A 12,458-nucleotide genomic window follows, 5' to 3' on the forward strand; every position below is an offset into this window, starting at 1 on the left:
GAGATTCGATTTGCAGTGCGTGCGTGTGCGTGTGTGTGGCTGTGTGTGTGTGTGGTTCTTGTAGGTGGACGCACGGAGGAGGAGACTGCATCAGATCTGGAGAGAGAGAGAGACTACACAGCGACACACAGGGACATCTCCTCTCCAGCATAATATAATAACATATGAATCGGACAGACTGAAAGGCATCATTGGATGGTCTCGTTCTTTTTTCACCACATCTCAAACGCCTCTTATTCGGCCTCCAGAAGAAATCTTTCCTCGCCGTTTGGAAGACATTTGCCATCATCATGTAGCCTAGTTGTTGGACGTCTATAAGGCTATATTATGAGGCAAAAAGGGACGGATATACACGGTTATGTGTAGCCTCCTACTCATCATAGGCTCCCCATCGCATCCTCAGCATCTTCTTGTGTCTTCTTTTTTAAGCTACCAACAACCAACCGCCTCCTCCTCTCAACCGTTAGAATCGACACAATGTTGCTGCTACTGAGCCAGAAGAAGGGGAAATAACCAAATATGTGGGTGCCCACGGAGGAAGAGAAGATCGGAGTTGGTGAGTCTATGATCATAATATAATAATCCCTTTATTCGATTGGGGCGATTGTAATGTAATTATTGGGACTGTTATTTGTGCAATCGCTGCGTTGGCATTCATGTTTTATTTATTAATCGGCATTCCACCACAGGCTATAATAGGCCTATTATATAGGCTACATGTTGTTACACAATGTATGTGTGTGTTCGTTTTTCTTCATATTAAGAATCTTTGGCAAGCCTGGCCTATAGGCTACTGTATGTATAAACCCAGGATGGTTGGTAGAGACAGAAAGAGAGGCCACACTGACTGCATAAGATGACAAAACTGCGTGGGATGATGATGATCCAATCCACAACCTTTAAGGCTTCATAATGTTTGATGTCTGTCTGTCCCAATATGACGCGGGGGTTGTTGCTTCTGTTTGTCCATCATCGGTTGTGTCACATTGTCATTTGATTTGGTACGAAATACTAGGAAATAGTAGGCTTACTACGTCAGTGTTGTTGTTGTGGCATAATAAATGTTTATTAGTTTTCACTTGAAGAAGCAGCAGCAGGCAGCATCATAATACAGCAGCAGCTTGGCCTGAAGGCCCATGCCTGGTCGTAGCCACTAGAGGGCGGTGATGAGACTGCGTTTCCCAAACAACAGGTGTAGACAGAGCTTGGCTGCAGCCTGCAGCCCACCTGTTTAGCAGTGGTGGGGAAAAGAAAAGTACTCACGTTTTATACTTTAAGTAAAAGTATCAATACTGCAATGTAGGAATAGGCCTACTCTGTTACAAAGTAGAAGAACAGAATTCAACATGTACTTGAGTAAAAGTACGAAAGTGTTGGCATCAAAATGTACTTGAAATTACCAAAAGTAAAAGTACAACATGTTTGAAAATAGCAGATCTACAAGCTCACAACGCTGTGAGGTTGTAGATCAGCTATTCTCAAACAGCCTATGTATAAAATAGGGCTAAAGTGGATTAATGTTTGTTTTATGATATAGCCTATAATCATTTATATGTGTAAAGTAACTAGTAACTTAAGTTTTCAAATACATGTAGTGGAGTAAAAGTAGGCCTACAATAGGCTATTTGGATCCGAGATGTAGTGGAGTAGAAGTGAAAGTATTGGAAATGTCATGATAAGGAAAGTACAAATACCTCAAAACTGTAGTACAGTACAGTACTTAAGAAATTGTACTTAGTTACTTTACACCACTGGTTTGGACAGTGATGATCAGATGGCAATACTGCGACAGGGGGGATGACTGCATAATGTTGATTGTTTTGTTGATATTTCATTATGGCAGGGGTCTTCAACAGGGGGTGTCCCTAGGGGGTGTCCTCAGAGTTACTAGAGGGGGTCCTCCAAACCTTTGAGTGATAGTTTTTTTTCTCCGTTTTTATGTTAACCACTTGAACCATAATGTCCATATTCTGAGAACTTTTATTTACGTTTATTAAGTATTGACGGTTCAAGTGGTTAAATATCTGAAAACACAAATTGACATGAATCCAAAATTCACTGACGATTGTGCAGTCAAACGATTAAACTATATGGAATCTATGAACAGGTTGTGGGGCAGTGGGGGTCCCTGCTTCATCTCTCTCTCAACTAAGGGGTCCTTGGCCTGAAAACGTTGAAGACCTCTGCATTATGGTATACTATATGGAATTGTGGCCTCGTCTTAAAGTGACTCATCTTTAAGACTCATGTCATTTTATTGTGGCTGGAAGTCATAGGATTCTAGCAACTCTGACCACTTGAATGACTCATAACATCCAGGTGGACCTGCTATAAGCTGGTTAGTTGCAGGGTTACTCACGACCCCCCGGCCCCCCTCCCCCGCCCCCAACACAAGCACACACACACACACACACACACACACACACATACACACGCACACACACGCGTCATGAGTAGTCTACTCACACTAAAAGGTAATAATCATGCAGGAAAGAAATCCTCACATTTGGTTGACACAGAGAAAGTGGGAAAAGGGGAAAGCAATCAGGATGAGAAAGCAACAGTTCCCCACACTAACTAGCTACAGTGTAGTGTAGACCACCCCCGCATCCATACCGCTCTGAGTGTGTGTGTGTGTGTGTGTGTGTGTGTGTGTGTGTGTGTGTGTGTGTGTGTGTGTGTGTGTGTGTGTGTGTGTGTGTGTGTGTGTGTGTGTGTGTGTGTGCGTGCGTGCGTGCGTGCGTGCGTGCGTGCGTGCGTGCGTGTTTGTGCGTTTGCTCGCTTGTATTAATAATGTGAGATCCAAAAAGTGTCGAATTTCGAGGGAAAATACGTTTTCGTGTGAGGACTAGAGCGTTGTCCTGGTCGTTGTTGATGAGCTCGTAGATCGTCTGTTTTTTGTCTGTACAAGTAGTTAAAATGGCATTCATGAAATCACCTTCCTAAAAGGCTGATGTCCTCACAAGCATAGCAAGACAAACGTGTGTGTGTGTGTGTGTGTGTGTGTGTGTGTGTGTGTGTGTGTGTGTGTGTGTGTGTGGTGCCTGCCTGCCTAGTAATATCATGGCGCTGTCCGCGGTGCTGAAATGCGTAAAGCTGATGTTCAGTCCTCCGAGCCACTATTTCTACACTACACTGCCAAATCCTCAGTGGTCTTTTAACTCAAATAGAACCAAATGGACCCTTTATGGTAGCTTAACAACACATTTCCCCCCCTCCCAGCATTAGGATTATTCAGTGCAGAATGCACGGCTCATGTTGCTTCCATTTGCTTCCATTTGTTCTCTCTCACACTTAAATGAATACTTACATGTTTAACTGTACTACAGACTACACTTCATTTGAGTGTTCTGTCAACATAGGCCTACTATTGTTTGCTAGATTATACACAATAGCCCTTACCCGTTCAAAGATATGAGCTCCGAAATGATGTGCAGTGTGTGGATTATGGGATGTGCACTGTGCACACAGTATATGAGGGATGGAAAGTAACTTTAACTGGTGCTTGCATGCTAGGAGCATCAATGTAAGAAATACCCGTTCCATTTAACGGCTACAGAGATACTGTGTACCGATCTGCATGATTTTTGGACAACATCTGTAACAGGGCCAGAACCCCCCCCCCCCCCCCCCCCCCCGCCCGCCCGCCCGCCTGCACACACACACACACACACTCCCCCCCCCCCCCCGTGTGTGTGTGTGTGTGGGTTTGTGTGTGATTGTGCATGGCCTGAACAACAGCGCCCTCCCTTAACATGTGTGGTCACAAAAGGTACTGTAGGCTAAATAGATATAGATACACCAAAAAAATGCTAATATACAGCATACGATTTGTGAAAGTGACAAACGGGCTTCACAGTTATGTCAGGTGTGTTCATATGCTGATGGTGATGCGATTTCAGATCAATTGCTCCAGCCACTGAGGAGAAACGCTGAGACAGACAGACAGACACTCACTCACTCACTCAGACATTCGCAAAATTATAGTATAGATATGCCTATCTATCTATAAATGCGAGAAGTCTCTGCGTGTCTGTCTGTCTGTGTGTCTGTAATCCGCGTATCTCGAGAACCGTTCGTCCCACCGGCTTCAGATTCGGCCGCGGCACGGAGTGCAGTGCCGGGTCTCGACCCGACCCGACGCGCGGTTTTCCCGAACCGGCGCGAAACGTTCGGAATCTCATTATGCGGGGTTGATTGTTGACATCAGGCTGTTCCGGAGGAAATCGCCGAAAGCTCTGACTCATTGTGACATCACTTCATAAAAGGCTCTGACATCACGTACGCCACATGAGTCAACAAAAAATCTCTGTGTATGTATGTATGTAATCCGCGTATCTCGAGAACCGTTCGTCCCACGGGCACGCGCGTTCTCCATATATGGGCATAAAATGAATGCCCCCATATATGGGCATAAAATGGATTGCAGACAGACAGATACAGATATCTCCATATATGGACATAAATGGACAGAGGCAAACAGATGGTCAAAGATCTCCATATATGGGCATAAAATGGACGCAGACAGACAGATACAGATATCTCCATATATGGGCATAAATGGACACAGGCAAACAGATGTTCAAAACGGGTCCTATGACAACAGGTGTGAGGTTTGCATTAAAGGGGGAACCGGCACTGTGTCTGCAACACAGTTGGAGGCACAGACAGATACTCCATATATGGGCATAAAATGGACGCAGATAGACAGATATCTCCATATCTGGGCATAAAATGGACCCAGAACTATAACTGCAGTGATCTCCATATATGGACATAAAATGGACGCCGACAGACAGACAGACAGATACAGATATCTCCATATATGGGCATAAATGGACACAGGCAGACAGATGGTCAAAACGGATCCTAAAGGGCGGGGCATTCATTCCCTATTTACATTGTTCCGAGTTGGCCAGGTCGCCGACTAGACGACTGGGCCTACAATAGGCTTAGTATTATTAATGCAGGCTGGCTTACCTATACAGTAGGCCCATATAGCCTTATTGTAAATACTAACTATCAAGTGCAGGCTGTAATACACATCTGTGTTGTAAATGATGGTATACTAGCCTACTTTGCGTACAGTGTATGCTTTGATAGCTCCAGCCGTAGGTTTTCTTAAAAGGTGTGTATGTGTTTTTGTTGTTGTTACTAAAACAAATAGCTCTTCCAATGGTAATCACTAGTGTTTGCTCAGTAACAGTGGTCTCCCCATCTCTCAAACTCTTTAGTAAATAGTAATACAATTGGATGATATTAGTAACCCACCTGAACATACATTTTCTGTTTAAGAGCTGGAGAGACAGCTGGAGACTCCTGTTGCTGAACAAACACCCTATAGCAATGATTACTGTCAGAATATAGAGCTTTAAAAGAACTTAGTTTAAACAGTCACACCACCTTTAATAGGTTGAAAATAAAGATGATAACATTTACAGACCACTTCACAAAACCCTCCTATACTGTAATACTCTCTTTAATCATTCAGGCCGGGAACACATTTTGCTGTTTGGGAGGGGCTTACAGTATGTGTTGTAGGCTAATTTCTGATTTAGCCCTATTCTATAGGTTAGGCCTAAATGGGTTAAAATGTTTCACTTGTTTGTGTTCATGTTGGAAACACAGACTCTCTGGGGCCTTTTCCACCAAAAGAACCTTGGTTCCAGAACCAGTACCGGTTCAACTTTCTTGGAACCTTGGTTCGTTCTTATGAACCGGCTTGCGTTTCCACCAGATTGAACCAGAGCCATTGTCCCCCAGTTCAGATGGTGGTTCACTGGAAAAACCAAGGATTTTGTGGTTCCGGTTCTGAACCAACTTTTACAGTTCGGAACCAACTCCGGTTCTCGGTGGAAAAGCACACCTCTGGTTCATCCCATGGTGGGAGAAAGAACCAGAACCGGTTCTTTGCCGGTGGAAAAGGCCCCTCTGTGAATCGAGTTGTGCAGATACCCGTGCATAGCCGTCATCCAGTTTTCACGTGGCAAAAGCAACGTGCTTCACCAAGCTATAACACACTTCATTCTCACTCCGTTTATTTTTCATGTGAGCCAGACGGACTCACTATACAGCGGCGGTTCGTTTTGAGAAATGTGCTTGATAACTTAATATAAAGACCATTAGGTCCCCCCTACATATCTGGATCATCAGAGTACACCTGCTTTTGTGTCAGAGATACCCGTGGTTTGTGGCTGAATCCAAGTGCAGGGAGCACTTTACAAAATAATCTGACCGGGAAAGCCTATACGTTGTTGTACCTTTAAAACCGGGAAAGCCTCCCAATCTCAGGGCGCCGGACACTCTATGCTATGTATATAGCAACAGGAATAATGTTACATTTTATGAATGAAATAGTTTCTGAAAACGTAGGTTAGGATTAAGATGGCGGGTTTTCTAAATGGGTTAACCACTTAAACCCTTTGCCCAAAAATTTCAAATATACAAGCTCACGTTGTGAGCTAGTAGATCTGCAATTTCTTGGCAAATGTTCCCCCCAGTTCTAGTGGTTACAATGGACAGTTACAGGGTCAAATGTACGCTTGCGCACGCAAATGACAGAGGTAATGTTTAACCACTTTAACTAATCCACTTTAACCACCTTACATACTTTGTTGTACATCAGTTGCGAACTTGTGGATCTTCTATTTTCACAGAATGTTTGCATATTTTAGCTGAACAGATTATTTTTGTTCCCCTTTGCTGAATAAGGCTATTTTCACCAAATGTTGGTCTATTTTCACTGAATGTTTGCATATTATAACGTGCCACAAATAGGGACGTGTACTTAACTGAGAGCCGGAATAGAGACGTTAATGCAGACTTATGGCTTTGATTGATTGATGATGAATTATGTATAGACAACACTGTGTGAACAGTAGTAGGAAGTTATGCTAAAACAGTGGTTCTCAACCTTTTTACACCAAGTACCACCCCAGAAAATATCTGTGTCTCCAAGTACCACCATAATTGCGACCGTCAGGGAGCAGTTTACTATGAAAACCTCCACCGGCCGTCCGTCCGTCCGTCCGTCCGTCACACGTCACGTGACCATCAACAAACGTCACACCTTTGTTGATGACCAAGACTGTTCGAAGAGTCTTGGTCAAATACTTCTGTTGGTTTCTGCACTGATCATTTATACAATTCAGCTGTGTTTGCTCGTGTCATCATGATGAGGTCATAAATCAGCCATGCCCAAATATAGATTTTACGGGTTTACATGCTTACTCAGTTATTCGTTATGTGAAAGTCCTATGACGTCTATGATATCTGACATCATCATACATACATTCCCTTTTATGCCCATAAATGGAGATCCCCTCTGTAGAACCAGCCACTGACATCACTGTAATGTCAGGGGAACCAAATCCCTTTTATGCCCATATATGGAGATCCCTGTGATGCCAGGGGAACCAAATCCCTTTTATGCCCATATATGGAGATATGGAGATCCCCGTGTTGCCAGGGTAACCAAATCCATTTTATGCCCATATATGGAGATCCCTGTGATGCCAGGGGAACCAAATCCCTTTTACGCCCATATATGGAGATCCCTTATGTCATCAATATTAAGCCCATATCTGTGAATATCTTTGGGTACCAGATGTCTCCATATATGGTTAAATGGTCCGATATACATCACTGGCCAGAAGACCAAGAAATGGTGCAACCTCGCCCAATTTGCTTTTCTCCCTTAGGCATCTTACTGGTAGGTAGTTTAATGAGGAATGCAGTATGGTGGTAGGTAGGTAGTTATGGCCTTTGATGTAAGATTTTCACTTTCTAGGATAACTATATTTGCTATTCCCAGATGATGCCCTTTTAGGGTACCCCTCATGCCCATATATGGAGATCCCCAGGCTTTACTAATTAACATAAGTTTTATGCCCATATATGGAGATCATTGTCCCAATGTCATCAGATATATGGGCATAAATGGACACAGGCAAACTAGATGGGCTGTATGGATATCCAGATGTGTGATGTAAGTGTTTTATTCCAAATGTGGCACCCCACAGACATATTTCCAGAAACAAAATCCCTTTCATGCCCATATATGGAGATTTCTGATGTCATCAATCCCAGGCCCTGTAAAAAACATGGTTGCTATGGTAAACAGTTGGTTGCTAGGGTAAACAGTTGGTTGCTAGGGTAAGAAAACATGGTTGCTATGGTAAACAATTGGTTGCTAGGGTAAACAGTTGGTTGCTAGGGTAAAAAAAACATGGTTGCTGTGGTAAAAAGTTGGTTGCTAGGGTAAACAGTTGGTTGCTAAGGTAAAAAACATGGTTGCTATGGTAAACAGTTGGTTAGTAGGGTAAACCTTCAATGATTTTGACATCTTGTTACTAATCTGTCGGTAGATAATGCCGGTCTTATATAAGGGTCATTTGTGTACGGTGTGATGTCATACTGATGTCAGCAGTGTGACAGGAGATAAGCGACCAACGGTCGCTTATCTCCCGATTAGGGAGTCTTACTGGTAACTGATGTTAAAATACAGGCACGCAGAGTCTTAGACCCCATCCTATTCAACTATGCACACAGGAGGACAATTTAATCCTTGAATTCATAGAGATTCTTTACTTTTTGTTGCATTCCTAAGCCAATAATGTGATGACTGGGGACATCAGCCAGACTTAGATACTAAGTCTGTGAACCTCCCATGCAATCAGCTGCACAACTGATATTTCCAATGAATTATTCCATTCTCAAATCTTCTATTAATATCTAGGTGTGACGTCATGCTCATTTCAGCACGGCTGGATAGCCTATTTCAACCAATTGCTGGGTCAGAACGACCTGTAATATAATATCAACATTTCACTCCACTTGTGTATTTTTTCTTCTTTTGTGGGAGACTCCTCTGAGTACCACCAGAGGGGGGCTTAAGTACCACCAGTGGTACATGTACCACAGGTTGAGAACCACTGTGCTAAAAGGATAACATAAAGAACTCCCTGTGGGATTGTTTCTATAGTGGTCCGTTGTACTCTAGCACTGAGTTGGCGTTTTGCAGGAACCAAAACGTGCAGAGCCAATCAGCTTCTGTGCTCAGGGCTCTGTGATTGACAGACGCTGATTGGCCCTTCCACTTTTTTGGGTTTCTGCAAAACGCCCACCCAGTGCTTGGTTTCCAGACTGCTCTGTAGAAGACACATGATAATGAGAATGAATGAGACGAGGATGGTTTACCAGGCTAAAGACAAACAACACATACAATACATTAGGTAAAATCTGAAAAAGGGGGGTAAAATCAAATCAAATCAAATTGTATTTATAATTATAAAGCACATTTACAACAATAAAATTGCCCAAAATACTGTAGATGGAGGCATCAATGCACAACAAAATCTGTGCAACAATCACAGGGCATAAAGAAGAACATATAAACAAATTAGGTGAGATAAAAAAAACAAGGAAATGTAACATTAAAAGCTACAGAGAAAAACCCCTATTGACTGAGCACGTGGAATATTTAAAGGGAGTTTATTACAGAGAGTGGGGGCAGCAGCAGAGAAGGCACTGTCGCCCCTGGACCTGCAGTTTGTTGTGGGAACCTCCAGGAGTGATTTGTCAGCGGACCTCAGAGCCCTGACTGGGGAGTAGCGACTAACCAGTTCAGCTACGGTATGTAGGGAGGGGCCAGCCCGTAAAGATTTAAAAGCAAACCAGTAAGACTCCCTAAATCATGAGATAAGTGACCGTCAGGTCGCATACACAAACTTTAGAAGGCAATGGTAGCCAGTCAGGAGAGAATATGGGAAATGGGACAGATCCATATTGATGACATGACGTTAGAGCTACTGTGTACCTCTGCGTGATTTTAGGGCAAAATCTGTAGGAGCAGTGTCCAAAAATGTGTCTTGCAAGAATCGGCATCATGGTGGTGCTAGGAGAGGGGCATGTGAGAAATCAGGGGTGGTAAAATGAACAGGGAGCCAATGGAGGGCAGCTCGGGGGGTCAGGTCAGGTTGGTGGGGGTAGGAATCTAAGACCAGTTGCAAATTGAGGCCATGATTTTAGTTTTACAGTAATGGATGGGGAGTCAGGGTCTGCCTTCGTGGTTTTAAACAAGATCTTAACCCATGGTTCCATTTCTGAAGGAAGGCAGTCAAGCTGTAATTTCCTGGGCATTTCCCGCTGGAGTCACATCAAGGGTTTTATTGCATCGGTCGGTAGTTTGCGCGGTCCAAAGTTCACCATTAGCCCACACACTGCGCAGACTATTTTTATAACTGTCCAGTCAGATCAGCGTGACATGTTTATGTATTATTCTGTGTGCGTGCGTGTAACAGTGTGTGCGTGTGTGTGCGTGTATCTGTGTGTGCGTGCGTGCACGCCCGCCCTGTTAATGTACAATCCTTCACCAGGATTTAAATAAGTCATCATTACACAAGTTTGCAAGAGCAACCTTGTGGAATGCTTGGACGACCAGGACACGAATCCTTAGGTTAGCCAGACCTCAAAACGGGGATGTGTCAGTGGTTCTCAAACTGTGGTTCAGGGATCCCCAGAGGGGTCGTTGAAGGAGTCCCGGGCAGAATGGGTTAATATAGCCTCAACTAACTATCCTATACAGTTACACGTTAGTTAGTTAAGCCCCTTTTTGACTTCAGCTTTAGCACCACACTACACAACACCACACCACACCACACCACACCACACCACACCACACCACACCACACCACACCACACCACATAACAATATCTACATTTTCCATTACACAAAAGTACCCCTATCGGTAAGAAACAAATTGACCTTTTTAACTGTGATTATAATAACAATATAAAGTTGTATTACAACTATCCTAAATTATAATACACTATACAGTATTAAAGTATTACTATGATAAGTATAATAGACTATAATAGATTATAATAGTGGTTATAACACAATAGATTAGAATCTATTATCATGTATTACAACTATATCCTGGTGGTCTAAACGAAAAGTCAGTGAGTGATCAGTCATTATGAAGTGTTTGGCCCTGTTTGGCCTAGCTCAGAGTCAGACCTACTCTAGATTGGATACTTTTAGTACCAAGTTTAGTACCGCTTTCACACCACTCTGCCCAGGTCCTTGTAGTGGAAAACCTGGCACTAGTGGGCGGTGTGGAGTGGTGTGGTGTTGGGCCATGTCAGTGGAAAAGGGGCTTTAGTTAGTAAGTTGACCTGGCATCCTGTATAGTGTGTATAGTTTCTATGTACAAGACACAAGACGCAGTACATCCATGATGTCACCATGTAGAACATGAAGTGACTGAAGCTAAGACAGGGGACAGGGACAGGAGACACGGACAGGGGACTATCACCCATGCCTAACCACACCACCGCACCACATAAAGTAACAATGTAATTCAGGGGTGCCGGGGATGAAAAAAGCTGTTTTCAGGCGTGACCTGAGCCAGACATGTTTGAGAACCACTGGTCTAACCGATGCTCTCTGTTGATCACCATGTCCTCCCAGCTGTCATTCAGTCTGGCTCCAGTGATTTAGAGGACAGCTCGTTTTTTACTCAGTCTCTTAAATCACATTCTTCAATTCACTGGCTTCTTTGTACCGAATGCAAGATATACCGGTTGGTAATGTAGAAGTGTAGGTAGACCATTTTAGGGAGCTACAGTTTGGTAGCTGTTGCGCATCCACCTTTTCTTTTTTCTTTATTTTTTAATTCTTAGTCTAATCTGCCGTATGTTCTGTGGGCCATAGCAATCAGCAAAGGATGGATTTTTGCTTTCCGATGTGCTTTCTATGATGGGATATAGTACTGTACCGTTATGCATTACAAATGTAAAAAGGAGTCTTTTTCTTCAATATAGACACAAGATATTCAGTAAAGTATTTCAGAGGGGACCATAATTGGCAAGTATGAACACACTGGATAGGGGTCCGTGGTAGGGGTGGGTCGATATGGTGATAAATATCGTTGAGACGATACAATGTCTCCACGATATGCCTTTTTCAGAGATACTGTATCGTATAGATCGTGATACAACGAGGGATCCTTATATAAAAAATCCTGTTGAATTGTTAATACAGAGATTCATTGCAGAATGTATTTAAACCTGCATGTTGGTCTAAAATAAATCAGTAGTTCTCAAACTTTATAATGTCAAGGTCTCCCCTTAATGAAACCAAATCGGACCCAAAAGGGTCCATTGGGTTTCATTTGTACACTGTCAGAGAGTTACATAACTGAAAGGGTCCATTTAGAACTCCCAAAAGGAACCCAAAGAGTCCCTGGACCCCACTTTGAGAACCACTGGTCTAAATGGTCTAATGGTTACTCCTTTTTCTTTTAGTTTTTGTTACCTTGTAGGTGGTTGTACTGTTAAGTAACTTGAGAAATAGCAATAAAACCAACGTGAAAAAGAAGCGTGATAAGTTTGTGTATTGTGATACAGCTTGGAAAAATATGGTGATATAGTATTTTTCCATATCGCCCACCCCT

The 12,458-nt window shown here is 43.1% G+C and overlaps 1 protein-coding gene across 1 annotated transcript in view; it reads left to right on the forward strand.

Annotated features, from left to right (window-relative positions):
• Positions 1–519: 519 nt before the first annotated feature.
• Positions 520–12,458, forward strand: part of LOC308291838 (dedicator of cytokinesis protein 3-like) — a gene marked incomplete at both ends in the record, with an annotated part of 140,294 nt that continues 128,355 nt past the window's right edge. Inside the window, one exon of the mRNA XM_080733969.1 lies at positions 520–556. Within this exon, the coding sequence (XP_080590095.1) occupies positions 520–556 (37 nt within the window). The remainder of the gene's footprint in view (positions 557–12,458) is intronic.

The sequence above is a fragment of the Nannobrachium achirus genome (genome assembly GCF_963921795.1).
Source record: "Nannobrachium achirus genome assembly, chromosome: 9".
NCBI lineage: Eukaryota > Metazoa > Chordata > Actinopteri > Myctophiformes > Myctophidae > Nannobrachium > Nannobrachium achirus.